The sequence below is a fragment of the Manacus candei genome, unplaced genomic scaffold, assembly GCF_025592945.1.
Source record: "Manacus candei isolate 608988 ecotype Guabito, Panama unplaced genomic scaffold, ASM2559294v1 h1tg000088l, whole genome shotgun sequence".
In the NCBI taxonomy this organism is placed as follows: Eukaryota; Metazoa; Chordata; class Aves; order Passeriformes; family Pipridae; genus Manacus; species Manacus candei.
The window spans coordinates 2,487,666-2,510,209 of NW_026138136.1; the positions used below are offsets into that span (position 1 = coordinate 2,487,666).

At 38.5% G+C, this 22,544-nt stretch overlaps 1 protein-coding gene across 4 annotated transcripts in view; it reads left to right on the forward strand.

Annotated features, from left to right (window-relative positions):
- The window catches only part of CARMIL1 (capping protein regulator and myosin 1 linker 1), a 192,794-nt gene that overhangs the window by 83,270 nt on the left and 86,980 nt on the right, over positions 1-22,544 (forward strand). For all 4 annotated transcript variants that reach the window (XM_051812679.1, XM_051812680.1, XM_051812681.1 and 1 more), the window contains exons 5-12: positions 2,192-2,313; positions 4,584-4,681; positions 5,030-5,100; positions 5,228-5,301; positions 9,964-10,039; positions 12,675-12,763; positions 18,032-18,126; positions 22,391-22,477. In XM_051812679.1, coding sequence (XP_051668639.1) covers positions 2,192-2,313; positions 4,584-4,681; positions 5,030-5,100; positions 5,228-5,301; positions 9,964-10,039; positions 12,675-12,763; positions 18,032-18,126; positions 22,391-22,477 — 712 coding nt within the window. The remainder of the gene's footprint in view (positions 1-2,191; positions 2,314-4,583; positions 4,682-5,029; positions 5,101-5,227; positions 5,302-9,963; positions 10,040-12,674; positions 12,764-18,031; positions 18,127-22,390; positions 22,478-22,544) is intronic.

Below are 22,544 nucleotides of genomic sequence, written 5' to 3' on the forward strand. Positions count from 1 at the left end.
ATTTACTCATTGCCAGATATGTTCCAATCAAGGAGGTAATACTCTAACATGCAGGTGTCCCTGTCCACTGAGCACACTGTGCATTTGCATTCTTGTATTCATGCTACTCTAAAGTCTTAACAATAATGATAAGAATTTAAAGAGTCAGTTTTAGGAATGTGTTGTGCAGGTGGGATTGTGATAAGAAATTGGTTTTTTCCTAATTCAGTATGGTACAAGTTTTCATTTGTATTACAAGTGGATATTTTTCTCAGAAGTGATAAAGCAATGGTGACTGGTATGCAGTAATCACCACACAAACTGCAATGGCTTCTCCGGTGTATACCTTTACGGGCAAGCCAAAAGCTACTGCTTACATTGCAGGCAGAAATGCTTTTCTTTCAACTATTCTCGGTGCCGTTACTCTATACAACACAAAATATATTTGACAGCAAGTTATATGCCCAAAAAAGTGAATGTCAAAAAGAAGGTGCTGAAAAGAAGAATGCCTTTAAAGTAGTTTTAATTCATAATATGAATATATTGTCAAGATTTGACAGTTCAATTGTATCAAAGTCTTCATGTGTTTCATGTGTGTTTGGCTTTTAAAGGGCTTTTTAAGAATAGGAGCGCCTGAGACACTATTTGAACTCTGAAAAGCTCTCATTGTATTAATATGTCATCTTTTTTACCTGACTTTTGAAACTGTCCTTAAAGGAGGGGGAAAAAAGGTCCAGGTGTTTTAATAGGGAGCCATTTACTAAATTCTATGGTTTTGTGGCTTTTTTTATTCAAGGTACTAAAATGTCAGGGTTGCTATTGCTAATTATTCTTCGAGGCATAGACAGTCACCGTTGTAGCAGAGTTTATAAGAGATTATCAGCAACCTCACTGAGCATACATATTTTCCTAAAATATTTTTTAAGATATTTCATATTTACATTCATTTGTGTTTTAAATGAGTAAGGTTTATAGCTGAAGGCAGGTGGAGTCCTGGATTATTGTTTGCAGGGCAAACGCTATTGTTGCAGTTTTCCTGCAAACAGCATGTTACAACCATGATGCCAGAAGGATGTAGTTTTGTGCTAGGTGTCTTGCAGAAAGCCATGATAAGATAAGTGAACAAATGGACAGAGTAATATAAGAAAATGTTATGTTAATATTGATGAATAACAGTAGTAAGTTACCCACTCATTCATCATCAGGGAGTGATGGCAACAAGTTCAGAAAGGAGTTGAATTGGTTGTAAAAGGAGTGAAGATTCTCAGTGTGCTTTGGGGAAATACAGCCTCTTCTAGGATTATCCTGGTGGTGACTCTACACATGAACTGGGAACAAAAAGATCCCTGGGAACCGGTTTCAATAAAAACCAGTTCTCTGTAGCATACGACACAGTGTCTCCTCTCCTACTGTCTGTCTGTACTTATTTATTCCTAATGTTGCTTTCTTACTGTGCGTGCATAGCTCCTCATCTAAAAGAGCTTATGACTTGGGCTGTGCTAACTATTCACACTGGAGAGAACAGAAACATTACATTGCTTCCTGCGATGCAGCCAAAAGCAGCAGCAGACCTGATGTGTCAGTCATACCGTAATCTGATTTGATTCTGAACAGTCAATATCTAACAGAGACAGGTTGCAAACGGCTTTATTTCCCCCCCTTGCTGAAGCACTTGTCCCCCAGACAGGCTGTGAGGTTGTCTGAGTTACTGCTTCATCTGAACTGAAACAATGTATCAACACAGCATTTTCTTGGAGGGCATACAACAAAGCATTAGAGCTTTTCCAGAGGATCACAGCCATTAAAGACTTTTACTTTTTGCTAGAGGAAACAGGCACCCTGCTCATTCAATAGTTTCCTGTCAGGCTGTGCTTGCTTCTCCTGGTGTTCTGGGACGTGTTTCAAATGAGGACAATGCTGTGAAAAGTTCTTGGTTTTAGAAGTGTCAGCTGAGGTCAAGATCCTTTGAAAATTGTATTCCCGTGGGAAGCAGGGCACTCTTAGAAAAAGCAAAGTTTGAGTACGGGGGTCTTGTACATTCAAGAACAACTTTTAGAAACTTTACCTGAACCATTGCTGTGTCACGTCTTAAAGAATAACAGATTCCTACCAGCAGGCAAAGCATTCAGCTGGCATTCAAAATGCTCCCCTTTTTAAACGAATGTGAATTATACGGCACCCAGTTCTTGCCCTCTTGCACTCCTGTTTATAGTTGATTATGGAAACTGAGAAATGCAGCATCTCCATGAAGATGGCGTCTTCAGAGGATGTGAATGAGGTGCTGGCACACATTGGGACCTGCCTCAGGAAGATATTCCCTGGACTCTCACCAGTGTAAGTATTTTTTAGGGCACCTCTACTTGGAACAGATTGTGCGCAAACGGTGACAAGCCACCTCTTCTTATCCACTGGTCTCTCCACCCTGACCTCAGAAATGCACTGAGGATGGGAGAAACAGCTTGAGGCAAGCAGTAAGCTTTTGTCCAGGTATATGGCAGAACCAGCAGACAGTGCAGAGCACAGGTAGACCATGTGTGGTCTTCTAGGGTCATAAGTGCCTTTGGTTTGAAGGGGGCTGCAAGCATTTGAAGTCTTCCGTTTTCATTTTACCTTGTTGCCTCTCTAGCCTCAGGTTCTGTCTTTTTGTTGTAACTTACTCCCTTTTGGTTCATTTTATTCCCGCCCCCCCCCCCCCCCCCGAAGTAAAATCAGAGTTGAGAGAAGAGTAAATTCCATTTACTTTCAGTGTTTGTGAAACAACACACATGATTGTGAACCCAGTTAGCCTAGTTCTTCAAAACAGAGCCCCGGGCAGTCTTGCTCATGCCTTTTGTTTTCTTTCTTACCTGTGCCTGGATTTTATTGCCTTGCAACAATTCTCAGTAGTTTTTCTTTTTTTTTTTTCTTTCTTCTCTGTGTTATTGCCTCATCTTCTTCACTCTCACCAGATCATGCAGCTCTGCTTTATTCTCTTCAGCTCCTGGTTTTCAGCATTAGTAGAGAAAATGGGCTGTGGAAAAGACTTCTTCCAGACATGTTGATTTTTATAAGTGAACTTCAGTAACAGACTTTAGATGTGAATGGTCAGGCTAAACTGACATGTTCTGGGTGCATGTCTTTATTATTCACCTTTCCTGTAGGTGGTGTAGGAAATCAAGTTCATAGATTCTGGATGGCAGGTGTTTTTTTGTTTTGTTTTGTTTGGGTTTTGTGGTTTTGTTGGGGGGGTTTTGTTTGTTGTTTTTTGTTGTATTTGTTTTTGTTCATTTTTGGGTTTTGCCAGTTTTCCTCTCTGGCAGTGTTATTAACTGCCTTAGTAGAGATTGAGCTCTCCCTTCAAAGAACATGCGTGCAACTGATCAGGTTTGCTATAAAACCTCAGTAATGCTGTGAGACATGCAGACAGAAAGAGGGAAGAGGGCTGGGAGGTTACATGTGTTTGTCAGAGTGTTTATGAAGGCCTTGAGCTTTATACATGTTTTCTGTGTGCTTTCTTGAGAACTTTGCTGAAGCATTTGGGGGAAAGTGGTTTCTCCTGTTAATATCACTTATTAATTCTCTTTTGCTCCACCCCCACTCCCTCAGACCCTTTCCTTCTTTATGGAATTCTGCAGTTTATGAGGCAGTTTTGTCATTCAGAAGAACAGATAATTTTATTTCTTGAAAGGCAGGAAGGGATTGTGTTTCTTTTTTGTCTAGGCAGGAAGAATACTACCAAATTACAAAGATTGGTGCTGGTTATCAACAGTGTAGCCTAGAGGCCGGATGGAGTGGCTCAGCTATTTGCATCATGGTGCTTTTTCTGTATCAAAGCAGTGTATATGCAGCAGTGGTTTCTTCATCTTCACGGCTGGGCTTCGCGAACGAAGATTTGGGAAGGGCTCTACCCACGTTTGTTGCAAGCACTTTGGTGGCTAAAAGGGCCAATACAAGATAGGCATGTCCAATTGGAAAAGGCACAGCAGAAAGACTCCTTAGATGGTATATTCTGCAAGACATGATTCTTTCTGCGTTGTCTTTTCTCCTCAAGGGTGATTCTGCGTGCTTTCTCAAAAGCATCAGCAGCGTTATAGATGGTGTGTCTCCAGACCTCCCGATTGGAGGCCAGAGTAGACCAGTTATGCTGATCAATATGGCCAAGGCTGAGATGTTGTTTCAGGGAGTCCTTGTATCTTCTCTTTGGGGCTCCTCTCTTGCGGCAGCCGGTGGCAAGTTCACCATAAAGCAAGATCTTAGGGAGGCGGTGGGGTAATGATTAATACCATGTCTCTCCCCTGTTTTGGCCATCCTGGAGTTAGACAAGGGCTACGGGTCTCCTTAGTGTGAGTGATCCTGTCGTACAAAAGGGCTTAGTTGCTCCAGTAGTCACAGGGTTAATCAAAAGAGAGAGAGAGAGAAAGAAAGAGAGAAGAGACAAATAAATGTCAGTCCTGCTGGGCTGCATAATGGTGTGTGTGACTTTTAGGTAGGAAAGTGAGTTGTATTAAAAATGGTAATTCTTCCTGTACACTCATTTAAAAATATCCTTAAAATAAAAAAGATTTATGTGCTTGAAAATACTTTCAAAGCCACGAATGATGTTTTTCCCCCTCTTTTGCATCTAGGAGGATTATGAAAAAAGTAACTCTGGAGCCTTCAGAAAGACTGGCTAATCTCCAGGCCCTGTGGGACAGTCAGACAGTGACAGAACTCGGACCTTGTGGTGAGAATGAATTTAAATGCTCAAATATAAAAAGGCTGGAATTGCAGTGTCAGGAAGTTTAATTCTATTTCTGGCAGAAGCTTGTAAAGGTGTAATTAGTTTTAAGGTGTAATTAGTATGAAGCAGACTTCTGATTGGTAGGTGAAGGCACTATATTAAGCTTTCTTGCAACTTACCAGGCAAAGATAGGGTAGTCTCAGTTTCTTTCATAAGCACAATGGACACTCTTCTGAGAAAAAAAGAGTGAGTTTTGAAAAATTGGATCTTTAAGTATTAAAGTATCCTTTTTGGTGTATGCTTGTTTGCTTGTTTTACTATTATGTTAAATACTCTCTTGGGTTGTTGTAGGAGGCTTTTCGCAGATGTATGCTTGTGTTTGTGATTGGCTTGGATTTCCTTACAGAGAAGAAGTACAGTGGGTAAGTACATGTCTTGTTCTGAAACCCTTTTCAGCTAACTGTACAAATGATGAAAGAACGGGTAAATTATAGTGCTTGTAAAAAACCCACTTCCATAAGGACGTATTTGATGATGTATTTTTAACAGGATGTTGATACGATTTACCTGACACAAGATACCAGAGAGTTGAATTTGCAAGACTTCAGCCACCTTGACCACAGGTAAACCACATACAGTAATTGTGATAATATTGATAAAGTGGGATGGTCTCATAGCTGTTACTGGAATGTGTAGACCTGTGAAATGACCATTAGCATTTTTAGTTTTTGAAACAAAGCTGCTGTTTTTTGCATAAGAGCCCCATGGAAACCACATTTCATTCAGGTGGCTGAGAAGATAAATATATTTTCTTATTGGAAGCACTCCAAAAAGTTAGCAGATAGATACTTTTCCTGTGATGGCGGATGTAAGATCTCAAATTCAGCAGATAAAACATGCAGCTACATCTGGTGGGCAAAGCAAAAAAGGAAATTATACAGTCTTTACTTATGCAGAATCTTTTTCTCATGGTGTACACGGTAAAGGAAATTAGTTTTTGTCAGCAAGTCAGTAGAGGGTTTAAGTCATTCAACTGAATTCCAGCCAGTACTCTCTTCACTTATAATAGATGGTATCAAAAATGTGTACTTCCAGAAAGAAACTAATTGAGGGTAATTTTACGAGGAGATGCTGAAACTAGCTAAGTGTTGTATTTAGTTTACTGAATTTAGCTGGCTGAAAAAATTGGATTCTAAGAAAATTGAATCTGAAGATATTACAAGTAGGAGAAAACGGGAGGGATTCTTAACTAAAATCCATCATTATTCCAGGAAAATGACAAATTTAAGAAACTGTAAATAAGATAAAGCATTTGTTTCTTTGGGAAAGACCCATGAAAGAATTAAGAAGCTGTCAGAGGTACGATGTTAGAATATGATAACATGCAGGCTGAACTTGTTGGTAGGTAAGTAAGAGTATTTTGCGACAGCATTCTTTGCAGCTTTAAGCTATCTAGTATGTAAATTTGCAAAATATCCCATTCAAATACTTACTCAACTTCTGTGATGGGTTTTCATAGTCTGCACTGCATCCCATGGCAAAGTTACTGAGCAGTACCTGTGTTGACTAACAGCAGCAACTCGAACAAGGCTACAAGGCTGCAACTAGTGCGTGACGGATGTAGCCAAAGACTCTTTCTTTGGTTAAGCCTTGCTGAAAAAAGATAAGGGGAGGAATACTATTCAGCAGAAGGAAATGTGGGACAAGAATTTAAGAATGCTTTAAACATAATTATTGCAAGTTGGAAGTGCTGAGGAGACTGTGGGCATTCTCGAGAAAGGGACTTACAGATACTGAGCTTCAATCGAAATTAAATATTTTAACAATTTATGTGGAGTGAAAAGTATTACTTGCTAGGAGAAGTAGATTAAAGTGTTGAATATTTAGAGTATCTCAGCTGGTTCAAATGAGTTTGGCTTTTGGAAAGCGAAATAATGGGTTTGTTGCTTTACAAAAGCTTTTCATTGAAGTATACCTTACTAAATTGATGTCACTGAAGAAATATATTTGTGTTGTTAAGAAATGTCTTTATTAAATATTTCATGATTGTCTGTGTCCAAAGATTCAAAACTATTCTCAAACGATTTACATACTGTGGAATCCATCTTGTGATGAGAATTTCTACATATTGTGGACTAAACTGAGGAATGTTTTGAGTTGAAATTTCAAGAAAACTTACATTTTTAGAAAGCCAAAACCTTATGTTATTCACTAAGAATACAAATTAGGAATTGAAATCCCAGTCAAATCAAGAATGTGTGTAAGCATTTTGCAATATATTTAGGACAGTGAGAATACTGCAAATTTACACAATGCTATTATGCTTTGGATTTTGAGAGACTGTTGTATGTCTTGTTCATCTAATTTTTGGGATTGCCAAACCTATATACTTTATGTTGTGGAGTAGCTGTGAGCTAAGTTAGGAAGGGTACATCAGTTCTCTAAATACAGGAGCTATGCATTGCAAAAATAAACATTTTGTGTTTTTCCAAGTAAAACATTTCTGTTAAAGGTCAGCATGAATTATAGATGAATTGAAGTTCCCAGAGCATCATAACATGGCTTGTTGCATGGGAACATGACTTCTGAGGTTTTATCTGAAGTTATGTTATGCTGTGAACCATATAATTGTTTAAAAACAAAAAAAGACTCCAAGTGAAAAGGGCATGTTTAATTCTGTTGCATGATTTTCGTCCATGTAGAATATATTTTAGCTTATTTGGATATTCAAAAAATTATAAGAAAAATGTGATTGTTTAGATTCTATTTTATTTTGTGCTGTTTCACTTTCTTGCCATCTTAAATACACTGGGTTCCTGAGATGTTGAAAAAATGTGAAGGCATTAGATAGGATTGAATGTCATTGAAGCTTGGGGAGATTTTCTGCATACCAGAAGAACAGAATCTGTTTTCATTTTAAGATGGCACAGATTTATCATTTATAAATATTACATTATTCTGGATGGTAATTTAATAAACTAATGAATATAAGCGACTCAATGTAACTCAATGAGGGAAAGTTAGGAGAAGGTCCTGCTTTTGGAACTGGTCTTTAGCATTCTTTCATACCATATTGCAGAAGAATTCAGGTCATTGTTAATACCACATCTAGAGTTTAATAGAATAAAGTGAATAAAGCAGTATATAGTTTGGAAGAGAACAACTTCAATATTTCTTGAAAATGTCATAACTTTCCCACTGACTCTAAGCACCTGTTGTCCTTCACCCATTTCCTTCCCAAACCAGAGGAGCAAAGGGGAGAAATGTACAGCCTCAGGCAAGTTCTGTCTGCAGGCACTCTCCTGCCCAGAAGTTACTGAGCTCTTGACAGCCCTCCAAGGGGGCTTAGCAGCTCCATGGTAGTGTAAACACTTGCAGACAGTGATCCCCGATCATCATTCCTCTGTTCTTTTGAAGGAACTGGGCTACTGCTGACAGCTGAAGTACAACTGCTGGTGGTGCCTTCTGCCTCTTTTATGGGTGATGGTGCACAGCACAAACAGTTCTACTCCTCCAGTGTGATGGTAGTACCATCAGCCTGTCCAATCTTTGCCCTGTAGCATTCACCACCAGCTGTGGCTTGCTGGTTACCGCTGGGTGGATAAGCCAAAATTTCACCTGAAATGTTACTCTTAAATTCATTTCACTTCAAAGGCAAAGGCACTGGCAAGAGGGGCATCAAAGCTGCTAATTCATTACCACCTTACTGATCTCACCAGGGGCTCACAGAGGAGGAGCAAACCTCTGTGTGTGGATATTCCATACTCCCATAGCAAAGTTCCTCCCTGCCCAACCTAACGGGGAAATACCTCTGGGTTGTGATTTTTTCTCGCCTTACATTTCACTAGTTAGTGAAACTAACATTGCTTTACATGGAGATGAAGTGTGTATGTGTGTAGGAGCAAAACCAGCATGGGGGATAGAAATAAACCTATACACTTCACGAAGCTGCCAAGTCTCTCCTGTGCCAGTGGAAACAAATTCACCACAAGACCTGATGTGTGCTGTAAACAAGATGGAAAGATGGTGTAGTCCTTGAAGGGCACCACACGCTATTTCCTCTGCAGGAGTGTGAAAACAGTCTAGTTCATGAGCTTCTCGGCTGGTGGGCTACAGACTTTTGCTACAAAATGTTGCACCTTCGCACTGTTACCTTAGTGATGGGCTTGTGCTTCCAAATCTAGCAACTGCAGTTCCCAATATAGCCTACTGGATGCTGCTTGTCCATGTGATGTTGCCTTCTCTCTTGGCTTTCCTATGTGTTTAACAACCACCCTGAACGTGTCTGAATGTTTGTAGAGGAAAACTGAAAAGGAGGAAGAATAAAAAGAAGCTGGGAGAAGGGGTCTGTGTGATTAGGCCTGCGGCTATCTGCTTATGTCCTGAATGAAGAGCCGAGGGGGAGTTGGGCTAGCTTATGAAAGCCAATACTTTTAAATTTTTCCCTGCAAAGACCGAGGCTTGGATGACATTGTTTGGCTGGTTCGATAAGTTTATGTATATTACAGCTCCTTATTTAATTACATAAACAAGGGCTTTCTAAGTAGCTGTTAAGCTTCTGTGTAGGTGTATATATGTATTTAATATGTTGCATCAAAATGATTGATGTGCTGCACTGCTAGATGGTGTGTAGTGCTTGATGAATGACTCTGCTGGGGCGGTGGTATATGGACATGATATTTGTCAACATCTGTTATTGGAGAAACTGAACAGAGGGAGAGCAGATCACATTAACAGGCTTGGAATGAAGAAAATGGGAATAATTTAGAATTTCATTTGTGAAATCCCTTTTACAATTAAGGAGGGTTTGTGCTCAATGTCACATTATCCTTTTGCAGTTCTCCTGCTTCCTGGGGGAATTTAACTATAAGAGATAAGACAAGGAGGTGTTCTCTAGAAACATTCAGTCATGGAATTATATTAAATCATCAGACTGCCAAAAAGCTTTTTAGTGTCATGCTAAATTATAATTAGAGGTGATTAAGAAGCTTAAACACGTCACAGGCTGAAGAAAAAGTTATGTTAAAAGTAGGAATGGCAGTGCAGACAAATTCTTGATTTTAAAATTCGTGATAGAATGGATGTCAGTTGGCCAGTCAAAAATTTCTATTAAAATGAAAGGAAGACACACTGCTGCTTTTTTGGAATGCAGAGCTTTCTACAATGGGGATGGTAGTCAATTAGCATTGCAAAAGTGTGGGCAACGAGATATGGAAGAACTCTTAAGAGATTGTTTCAAATGACAGTCATATGAAATGTGTGTAAAAGTGTTTTTCTTTTTCTAGAGACTTAATACCTATAGTTGCTGCTCTGGAGTATAATCAGTGGTTTACAAAGCTGTCCTCCAAGGATCTGAAATTAGTAAGTAATAAATTTAAACAATATACCTGCTCCTGTCAGGCTATACTGTGTTTTAAAGGATACTTTTACATTTTTTAAGGTGAAATTTTTTAGGTGAGTACAACTGGGCAGTCTTTTGACAATTTTTTCCCCTTAATCATATCAGGAAAATAGAAACTGTTGGATAGTCAATTCGTGCCATAGAAACACTGCTGAGAGTCAGGTCTTGTCAAAATTTCAACTAATAAAGTCTGAAAACTTCGTTGGGTGATAACAGTAGCCCATAAAACTATTTCACTGGGTGTTACTGACTCCCACAAACAATATTAGATGATCAAATAGGAAACTTAAAAGCAGTCAGAAGTTTTAGTTGCTTTTTGGAGGTGAAAAGAAAATGCCAGGATTCTGGTTTTTTTCTTGCATATAAAGCAGGTGTTTTCATTGCAACTTGATGATTTTCTCTCCCTGTTGTCTGAAGCTAAGTCTGTGTAGTAATAAGTATGTAGTGATGTGTTGCACCGATATTTTTCCATATCAGTTTTCTTTCTTAAAAGCAAAAGGGGGGCTAATCTAAACAAGTTGGACTACTGAAGAAAGGGCCAAGAAAATCAGTAATTAGGTGACATTTTAAATATATCTAAATACCCTATTTCTTCTGAACTTGAAAGTTTATAGTCACAGGTGGAGTTAGTGGTTTGCTTGAGAAATTGCCTTCATTGCTTGCATCCAGAACCTTTTCTCTAAAAATGGAGGTCAAACCTCATCTTGTTTAAATTGATGCAATTTTATTGCTCTGAAAAACTCTCATTACATTCCTATGCTATCATTTTCCATGAAAATTCAATAGAAAGTAGCTTATGTGATTCTCGACAGAACAGCAAGCAAAAAACTTTTCTTTCTTGCTGGGACACCTTACCCAAAGTTATGCACAGAATGAAACTGGTGGTATTTTTAGTACTGTTGCAGTTTGCTGCTAAAATCAGCGTTGTTAAAAAATACAATGCAATTAATCAGTTTCTACTTCAATGAAATGAGATAGTTTGTTTAGTTAGAAGACTGGGTGGTGTAGTTTGCTTAGAACAAAAACTGACCCTATACCGGCCCAATTATCTATCTCAGATATATCTATGTGAATGTTTGTTGGTTGTTTGGGTTTTTTTTCCCCAACAACTCTTCTGTGGAAAACAAGTAAACTTTATCAATCTTGAAAATGCATCAGTTACTTTAAAAAAAAAATCAAAATCTTTTATCTTCCACACATTCAGTTTTCAGTCAAAAATGAGGAAAGTGTAAATTGTTGGACAGTGTAAATTGTTGGACTGTAAATCCGTGCCATAAGAACACTGCCGAGGGTCAGTATGAGGTCAGACATATCCGGAGGCCACTGAATGCATTGTGCTTCATGAGTCCCACTCTGACATTGTGTTTGATAGACAGTATCCATAGTGTTTTTATAGTACATGCATGAAACTTTCCACTTGCAGTCACACTGTAGTAGAAACACTGTGATAATATTCTGAATTAGTAAAATATTGAAGGTAAAGATAGACTTAGGAAGATGGCTGAGCAGACAGTCTTCATAAAAAATTGTCCCCTTTACTGTGTAAAGGATTCATAAGATTTTATGTGTGTGGTAGAGTAAGTTTGTTTTGTTTAGGGTTTTTTTGGGGAGATTCAATTAGTTTAAAAGTAAAAATAAAAAAATCCCAAACAAGAATACACAACTAGAAAATGTGAGACTGTCATTAGAAACAAAGATGTCCCAGGTATGAATGTCACATTGTTGTTTTTAAAGGCAGATAACAGAATAGTTTCAGCACTTCATGACCATGACTGAAATTCAGCTTTGAATATCACATGAACACTTGTTAGTGTGTGCTGAGGGGGAAGTCAAATCCAGAAGCAAAATAAAAGTTTATAATTAAAGGTGATGAGGTGCAGAGCTCAGTGCATGGCTTTTGAATCATTAAGGTTTCATCTCTCTATTTGAAAGGGCAGAGCAAACAAACTCTTTTGTTGTATATTTCGTTCATGGTACTTGCAAATATCCATGCACATTCTAGAATCCAACAACAGTAAGATCATGAGATGAGATTTGCTTCTGCAAAGGTTCGAATAATTAATGCTGAAATATACTGGCCCTTAAACACTAGTCCCTGGCAACCTTTGGAGGATCTGTAGCTGGGGTACTTTTGCTCCTCAGGTTTTTGTTTTGCCTTTTTTTTTTTTTTTTTTTTGTCTGCCTTGTATTTGTCATTCCTGGTCAGGCTTTATTCTCCTTTGCACTGGTTGCCACTTTCTTCTGAAGGATTAACATACCTATGAACAAGATTTCTTTAAAAATTAAATCAACGTTTCTTCTGAATCACAGGATTTAGGTTTTTTTACCGTCATCATAAAAATTCTGCCCCTTATGGTTAGGTGACCTGATTCATTAATTACTTGCTTTTAGTCTGCTTCTTGCTTCTCTGAGTCTTTTCCAGAAGTCCTCTGTTGCCACCTGACTCTCTTGGTTGTTTCTGATATTTTTACTTACTATTTATGTATGACAAGAAGATGGTTGTGGCCCGGATCCTGTAATGATGTACACCTTAACTCAATAACTGTCTGTTCCGTGTTTGTGTTCTTTAACACTGTTCTGTCTTTTCTGTGGCAGTCCACTGATGTCTGTGAGCAGATACTGCGAGTGGTGAGTAGGTCCAATCGATTGGAAGAACTGGTATTAGAGAATGCCGGGCTTAGAACGTAAGTAATTCCTTTGAAATGTTGCTTTAGTTACTGCTTACTCCCAGTAAAAGGGATGTGTAATGTGCGTTAGCCAGAATAAGCATTAAAAAAGCTTATGCTCAGTGTCTGTCTTGTTATGAAGAACCTGTAGTCACAAGCTTTTTATCGGGTTTTCCAGAGGTTTCTCATGTCCAAGAAATCCCTTTAAAGTGATGTTTTTTAAGATTCTGCCTGGTGAGTTGGGTTAAGTGGAGCAAAATGATTGAATGAGAGCATAAACCCTAAAACAGTTTGCACTATTCCTCTCCAAATATGGCTGCTGATAGAAGTATGAACACCTTTTTGTCATTAAAAAAACAATGGTTTAAGTTTTGTTAAAAAAATGCATTGTTCCATCCTGCATAACACATTATTGTTTCATTCTCAAATGAGTTGGTGTTATCTTAGTGTGGATTGTGGTCTGCTCAAATATAACAGGACCTTCTGCATTAGCAGCCTTTTCAAAAAAAGTAGATAATTAGGTTTAATGGCTTGCCATAGCCTTAAAAGAAGATACATAGAAGTAAACCATACATAAATTGCATATGTTTTAAATACAGTAAGTTGTAGTTACTAGGTATTTGCTTCTTTCTCCTTCACAGGAAATAGAAACAAAGTTGAAGTTACAAACTAGCACAGTTGGAAGTATTCGTAACTTGTCTTAGTGTTAGGGTAGTGTCCAAGAAAATGTAGACAAGATTAAGTCTAGAACTAATGAATATTTATGTTAAGAAAAAAAAGTGGAAAGATGGGAGAAGCAGAACACTATATTGACTTACAAATAGAGGGAAACAAGCACAGGAAAAATATTCGGTGTACCTTACACTGTCTCCTCTTCCATTGTTTGGGTCTTTTTCTCCTTTCTAAAGTGGACTTTGCACTGAAATACCTTTACAAGAAAATTGACTACTTGACATGGAAATTTGAGGTCGAGTTTGGAATTGCACCCAAACTTTCTGATCACTAGTGCGCTGCCTTTAATAGCTGTAATTCAAACATAAGCCCCTGATTTTAATTTTGTTTTTCTTTCAATATGTGCCACAAAATCCGGTGATAATCATTAATGTTAAAGGATACATTCAATACCTTTGCATGTTGCCTACCAGAACTTATCACTGTTGGATTAACTGATTTCAGTTTTAACAGGACTTGACAGATAATAAATGTGTGACTTTGGTTTTCATGTCTCCATCTACATGCAGAGTGTTTGGCATTGTGCCTTGCTGTGTATCTGTTCTGATCAACATTGTCTGTGTTTGTCAAGGATGCATTTGTCGGTTTTGCCATTTGTCATATCTGCTTGCTGGAAGGAGATCCTGTTGTTACTGGGCATCTTCCTTCACATAGCTTACAGACCAATCATTTTTAATGAGCTGTGACAGAGTGCCAAACCAGGGTTAAGAAAGAGCTACCAAGAATAATACTGTAAGAAATAACCCGAGCAGCTGCAAGAACATATTTCCTCCTGCAGCAGAGTCAGTTTAAGATGATTCCATTCTTTTCTACCTCCAGCCACTCATTTCTGTGGTTTGGTTTGGACCACAGCCTCATAAACACTTGTCATCCTCTCAAGTGATGAGACAGCAAACTATTGTGCAGTAGCAGTATTAAGGACTCGGGACTAGGGAAGTGTGAACTTCCTGTTGAGGAAAACAGGATGTCAAGTGAAAGCCCCTGTTTGATAAGATTTGTGCCAGTTAAGATGCTCTCGGAAATTTTATCCCCATTGCTATTTCTTTAACCAGATATAGAGGGTGCAGTTTAGATTACATTGGAAGGTTTCAATGAATATAGCAAACACTAATGTTTTGGTAAGTGTTTTAACTGAGATAAGTGATGTCCAGATTTCGGGGAGAGGAGAATAATTCAGGATGACCCGAACAAATGAGCTTAAAAAGAGAGTTATATCTGTGAGGTATTTTAGAGAAATGGAACAATATGTGATAACCATAATCCCCTGTACTCAGCACTAGTGAGGCCACACCTTGAGTACTGTGTCCAGTTCTGGGCCCCTCAGTTCAGGAAGGATATTGAGATGCTGGAGCAGGTCCAGAGAAGAGCAACAAGGCTGGTGAAGGAACTCGAACACAAGTCCTGTGAGGAGAGGCTGAGGGAGCTAGGGTTGTTCAGCCTGGAGAAGAGGAGGCTCAGGGGAGACCTCATCACTCTCTACAACTACCTGAAAGGAGGTTGTAGCCAGGTGGGGGTCGATCTCTACTCCCAGACAACTATCAGTAAGACAAGAAGACATGGTCTTAAGCTCTGCCAGGGGAGGTTTAGGTTGGATATTAGGAAGAAATTCTTTACAGAAAGGGTAATCAGGCATTGGAATGGGCTACCCAGGGAAGTGGTGGATTCTCCGTCCCTGGAGATTTTTAAGATAAGACTGGATGTGGCACTTAGTGCCATGGTCTAGTAACAATAGTGGTAGTGGATCTAGGTTGGACTTGATGATCTCAGAGGTCCTTTCCAACCCAGCTGATTCTATGATTCTATGAACCAGAATATTCATTTCCATGAAACTGCAAGACAGACTTTTCAGTCTGCAAAGGCCTGTTTGCAGGAGCTGGCGTAAGCAATCTATTCCTTGCATTTACATACTCTCTGAAAGCTGGCAGGCAGAATGTCCCTACCTCCTTTCACACTGTCCTCTGCAGCCCTGTTCCAAAAAGGGTGACCAGCTACGACATGGGTAACAACAGAGATACCTGTTGCTGGTACCCGAAGGGCCTTTGACAGTGACGTTGAGTCTTATCTTCCCCTTCTTGATAGGCCCTGAATGTCCTTAGACCTAACAGTGTTATTTCCTCCCACACATGTCCTCTTTTTTCTGTTGCAGGGATGTTGTCTAGACAGATCTCAAGGAATTGTTTTGTTTGTCTGAGATTTCCAGATTGGTGGTGTTCTTACCCTTGATGAAATATCCTTCCTCTGCCATATGTATAGTTAAATTGAATCTTTTTAGGGCTTTACCTTCAAGCCTGAATGTGCTCGTTTCAAGCAAGCATGGCTGTGCAATGTGTACAAAGCAATGCTTTACAGCATGCTGTACAGAAAGTTTCAGAGTTACATTGCATGCTCGGTTCATGAAGTGTGCAGCCAAAAGAAATAATAAATTTTATGACTTGAAATGAGGAGTGGACAAAGGAGGGGAAGGGTTGTTCCCCGGTAAGCAGAGCCCCAGTGCCTCCATTTATGGTAGAGGTTGCAACAGGGAGTGGGGAAGTTGTATTAGTTTTTTCCAAAATGAGCCTTGGAGCCCTATTTGCCCAACGGTGATAAACCAGTGCTTTCTGGTGGCAGTTGGTTTACTGTGCCTTTCTAAGTAGTTCACACACACTCCAGTTGTCCAAAAAGTTCTGATAATCCTGTCTGTATTGGTAGCAAAAGCTGGAGCAGAGTTTGTAAACAAGACTGAAGGTAGGGACAGAGTTCTGTAATGACAAGAATCTGTTAGGGATAAAGGAAGAGAAGAAAACTCCTCAAGAAGAAAGGAGCATTTGTTGTTTTTTTTAACTCAAAATCTCATTTTTCTTGGCTGAACATAAGGAGTTTGATTCAGTTGCCTAAGCACAGGCATCTATAGCGCCATTCGAAATGCTGGAGGATTTCCACAGAGTGTTGGCAAGTGTAACTGGGGACCTACAGGAGACATGTAGTTTTCTACAGCAGCAGGTGATAGTAAAGCAGGAGACCCTGAGGCCTGTCAGGTGGCAGAGTTTCAAGCCCAGAATGTCTTTTTGTATTCACATGCTCCTTGCATTTTAGGAAAAGAATATGCTTTTCCCAAAGGCAGCCCATCATTATGCATCTGCAGCGCTGGAGCAGTTCTAACTCCAGATGTCTTGTTTAAGGACCTGGGAAACTAAAGGGAAACTAAACTTGCCTGGAACATTTCTGTACTCCAGTACACTTGGCAACCACAGATAACTAAAAGCTGTTGAGGCTATTGCTGTTCAGTCTCCGCTGTTTTCCAGATACCAGAAGAGGATGCTACCTCCACTATGGTTCTCAGCGCAGAGATTCATCTGCTAGTCTGATGGTAGGCAGGATCTGCCCTGAGGAAAGAGGGCAGTGTTATTTAGCACTCTGGTAGCTCTCCACTACTGGGCTACAGAAAGGAAGATGATGTACTTCAAGGCAGAGAGAGAGAGGGAAGCTCAAGGCGTATTTTTGATTTCTACTTTGGTGTCTAACTTAGGTGAAGTAAAAATACTGAAATCACAGTCTCAGTTTATCACAAGCACACAATAGGTCTAGTCCCTTATTACATGATAGCTTCCCAGTAGGTATGAGAACAGGTTTGAGGACTTGTCTTAGAGCTGATAAGACAACACCCTTCTGATTTAATGCAAGGAATGTGTCTCCACCAGAGTCTGAGAGTGCGGTCGTGCAGGAAAACCCGAACTAGCTTTGAAGTTACTGCTGTGGGTGGTGGTAGTCCAGCTGCAGCAAAATGCTTTCAAACAGGGCAGTGTTCCCTTGCCTCTCAAGTGAATTTGGAATAGAGGTCACGCTGCTACAGGTACCTACCATGGTTGGTTAAGATATTACTTTAAAGCTGTCTATGCTACCAGGCCTGGCTGTTGTGGACACTATAGAACTGATATACTGTCATCTCTCTCAGGATCTGTTCCTGGGACTGTGGTCAGCCAGTTATGTACTTTGATGCTTCTCACTGTAAAAGAAGTAAGCGAAGACCAGTTCATCAGTGTGCTGGTGTTCTTTTGTTCTTTGAGAGAGCTATTCCTACTGTTTTATAAGGCTAGAAATACTCCTGTTTTTTTGACCCTCTGGATATGCTGCAAAGCCCATCAGTTTGAGTGGCTCTACACTGTTGGTAGAGAGCTGCTTCAAGTGAGGGGGTTGGCTTGTGAGTGAAGGAGGTAGCGGTATGTAAGTTAGTGTATACGTGCCACTCGTGTGGCACAGAGATGGAAGATATGCTCAAGTTATTCTGTGTAACTCCTATTTTTATACCTTCAGATCTCTGTCAAAAACATTTTGGGCTTTGCTTGAGTGCTCTTCTGTCTCTTAGGTCACAAAATAAATAATGAAGTAACCTTCTGTGAAAGATAGCAAATTAGCCAAATAAGCATTGTTTAAAACTGTGAGGAATCAGTTAGTGCTCTGCAGTAGCATAGACCACTTGTGGCTAGTAATCCCTTGAAACTTTTAAACCTTTGAATGTGCTGTTGATAGAGGAGATAACAGGATTCCTTCTCCCTCTCTTTTCTTTTCGTGCAGAGATTTTGCACAGAAACTAGCCAGTGCCCTAGCCCATAATCCCAACTCAGGACTCCACACGATCAACCTTGCTAGCAATCCACTTGAAGATAGAGGTACTGTAACATTATGTTTTTCTCTTTCTACAAATGTAATAGGAGGATTATTGCTGCTCTATTCAGCTTTGCCTGAATAATGGGGTATTGTTCTGTGCGTAATGCTACTGTAAATATCTGTTTTTCACAAATGACTGGGAATCACTATTGTTTTTGATTTATACATATCCATTAGCGTGTTGATAAATATTTAAATGTCTTAAACCAACTCTGGGTTTCATTAGATTTCATTACATTTTCATATAGGTTTCTTTTAAAGGAAGGCAGAACACAATGATTGTTTAGGAATAGAGAGTGAAAAAAGAAAAGTGGTTTGCATTTTTAAAGGCAGTGTAATCAGTTGAAAGATGAAGCACAAGGCAACTTCGTTGCTTGGATTGTATTTTCCTGATGGTTTTGTGTTTTTATTTCAGCCATAATTTTATGTTTATTTTCAATATGGAAACTATTCCTTTTCTTCATCTGGGTGCTAACCTGTCCTGTTGCAAGCTTTTGGTGATGTTCAATAATACTGGCATAACTGGCATTCTTATGTAGCAAAGTGCTGTTAACTCCACAAGATGGAAAATCAAGCTTAACAGCTCAACTTTTCTCAGACCAGGCACCGCTAGGCATGATTTCAGTACATATCAAGTCATTCCCCTCCTCTGTCTATTCTCTTTTCACCCAAGAGGCATTTATTTTTAAAATAAGGTTACATTCTTTCAGTCTGGATCTGACCCTTCAGCACTGCCCATGTGAGATTTCCGTTTACTTCACTTGATGCATTCCAAGCACACAGTGTTCTGGGATCAGACTATCTTGTGCTCTTGTAAGGCTAGAAGAAAAATAAGAATTCTGCACAGTGAACCTTTTCTTGTTTTAGTTGTTTTGTTTTGGGGAAGTTTTCCATTTTCTTTGCTTTCATGATTCAAAATGGAAAAGCAGTTCATTTTGAGTACAACCTGATGGACTTGGAATGTTGTTAACACAGAATTTTGAAGGTGTCTCTCCTTTCTTGCTGGTTCAGTGAGGAAAAAAAATAGATTTTTTTTCCCTTTCCTCTTCTGTATCTCTTTTCTTTCTGACATCTTGTAAGACAACAAGTATGACAATAGTTTTGTTTTTAACCTATTCTGAGTAGTCTTTTTATTTGAAATTATTCACATGAATTACTTTAACTCTTCTGATTACCTCTTGCCTGCTGATTACTGCTTGTCCTTGTTAAGAATCCATATCACATGAAAGCCAGTGCTTTGCTGAAGAATGTTATTATTACAATGTGCCGTAGGCCTTACTACATTCTACAAAAATTTCTGTAGTAAGCTGAAAAAAAGACTGATACATTGTTGATTCTGCTTTTGAAGTGTATCTAGATTGTGTTATTTGAAAGTTTTTTTTTCAAAGGAATTCATTTTTATCTTGAAAGCAAAACAACTGACCGAACACTGAGTAGATACTCTACAATGCAGGTGATTTTTTTTTTCCTTTTTTTTTAAACATATCTACGGGTGTACTTTCTTTGCAACAAACCTGTAGATTCAAACCATTCACTATCCACATAGAAGATACAAATGAAATGCAGAAGCTCTAACTTGGAGAAATTAGCAGGGTTCTTTCATTATCTCAGCATCTCCTATCAAATATACAATTAAGATTTGACCTTTTTCTTAGAGAATTAAAGCACTTAAAGAGGAGTTAATGATAACTGCAATGTGCAAATATTGCAACTTTTCAATTTATAAAAAAATGTAAATGTGCTGTGATCTGATATTCACTGAATATAAGGTAGATTTGATTTTTATTAAACTAGAGTAGCAGAAGGCTTTCACAAATAAAAGCTGGCATAGTGGAGATTCATACGTACGAATTTCGGAAAATACCTTTTGAAAAATCACCTGCAGGAACTGCAAGTTCAACCAGATTATTTTCCTGTTATAAGGGAAATAACACAAAGTTGTATGTTTTCTGGAGAAGAACATATTGTACCTTCTTTGAACAAAAACATACCCTAAGCTATTACATATTGTTGAGTACCAATAAGTAAAGGCATTCCATTATATTAATGCAACTGTCTGTATTCCAATACCATGGGAAGTGTGTTTATTTTAACTAAGACATAGGATCTGACTTCAATTCAAATCCAAAGCAGTGTTTATATGCAGTGATTTTTACTGAGACCAATCTCTTAATTTGTGCTTGGCTTTCCTCTGTGGTACTGTCAATATTTTTGAGAGTAATACCAGTAAAGTTTATTATCAATCTTGTCTTTAAAAGTCTAGCCATTCTAAAGTGAAGGGAGTTTTACTTTTGGCTCTACTATAATCTGCATTTAATCTCATATTTTGTTAAAAATAATGTGAAACAAACATTCTCAAGCCTAGAAGTACTCAAATTTGAAACTATGTGCCTGGATTCAGTTAACTGTACTTCTGCTGTTAGAACTCTCATCTCTATTACAACATTAGCATAAATGGGTGGCTAAAGTCCATTCAAGGGCCTGAGTGACCAGAAGCATTTTTCTTTTCTGCACCTGATTCCTGTCTTGTCATTGGGCAGATCCTTAACTCCCAGTGCTAGTAAGATTTTAAAATTGTTCAGATTGGTTAGAACGATAACTAATCTGCAGATCATTAGCTAAATACGAAGATGGAGAGGTAAAATTATTTGCTGCATGTCTTACTCAAAATACCAAACAGCAAAAATTAGATTTGTGATATTTTTGTACTTATTTTTTCTTCTTTTGCCAACGTAACTCTAACTTGATTTTGAAAGTATATATTGTGACTAAACCAGCCTAACAAATGTGGACAGTCAGCTACAGAATATAAATTCTGAGGTCAACGTAAGATAAATTGAGCCTCCTGCTTGAGTTGATAAAAACTTAGAGAGCTATGAAAGAAAATCCTATTAATATGATTTGATTCATTCCTGCTGAAAACTGAAGACATTTGGCTACCATTGTGCTTTACAACAAATGATGCCAAGGTATCATGGGTCTAATATTTTGGCAATATAAATGAAAAACTGTATGTTGTCTTGAGCTACATGGGTGTTGCACCTACCATCAGCATACAGAACACGCTTTTACAGAAAGCGTTTAAAAAACTCAACAAAGCTACTGCAATATCTGCAGGATATCTGTATCTTTCATTCTGAATGGTAAGTAAAACATAATAAAAACAGAGTAAACATATATATATATATATATATATATATACACATATATATATGTGACCTGCTAGCAGACTGTTTCATGTCTGGGAATGTAGAGAAGGGTATCAGCTTTTTAATTTACTGTGTTTTGAATCAAGTAAAAGGCTTTACCCCCTTTCTTTTTGTCCTTTTCTCAAGTGAGTTGCTGTAGAGGACTGTATTTCACACCTCAGGTTAAGCCTTGAGTTTCTGTGTTAATGTTTTCTTCTAATAAATATTGCATAGATTGGTTAAACTATTATTTAGAATGTACCCTCTGAATCAAATTTCAATCCTTTGCTTAAATGGGGGATTAAATTTATGGAGTGGGGAACTTGGATACACTGAGTAAAGGCTTTAATGAAAAGTACTTTTGTTTTAGGTTTTTCTTTTGTTGGATTAGTGCTGAGGTAGTCCAGTCTAAGTCAGCATCTTAATAGGTTTTTACTGTTTAGGATTGCAAGCAGTTGTAGCATTACCAGCCAGGATACAGGCTCGGAAACCTGTAGGCTACTGTAAGGGAGATAAGTCACCATTACAACTTGGTGGAAGTTTCAGGCTTCTAGAGTTTACCTCAGAAAAAGAGAGCAGTGTTAGCTTATATAGGTGTCTTTCTTGCCTTGGTAGCCCCTCCTTTTAAAAGCAAATAAAAATAATTTGAAGTTTCATGTGAAGTACCACTGTTGGGTTTTATTTTGTGGTTGAATTTTTAGATTTATGTGTTTTTTTCTGAACCATAAAGCTTCCAGATTTTCCAAGTGCTCACTATTTGATGTGTGTAAAGCTTCCCTTTGACTCCTTCTCAAAAGCATGTGTGTATTATATAGTTTGTAAACTAACTAAGGAGGTTTACTGATCATTAACAGCAAAATTCTCTATGTGTTCAGTGGTTTGCAAAGAAGGGATCTTGATTACATCAGTCATTTCAAAGGTTTATGGTCATAAAAACACAGGGCCCTCCTGCACGGTAAGTGCAGTTCCTTGCTGTTGTTTTCACCAGTGCAGTTTGCCCCTGCCATGATTTGCTTGGAAAACATGAGATCACACAGTTAACCTGAAAATATCCCTTTTGTCTTTGCTCCCCCAACAGGTGTGTCGTCTTTGAGCATCCAGTTTGCCAAACTTCCAAAGGGACTGAAGCATTTAAATTTATCTAAAACCTCCTTGTCACCTAAAGGTATGTTTTATAAGTATGCCTCTTTTTCTGTTCTAAAACTTGCAGACTTACACACTTTTTCCTACCA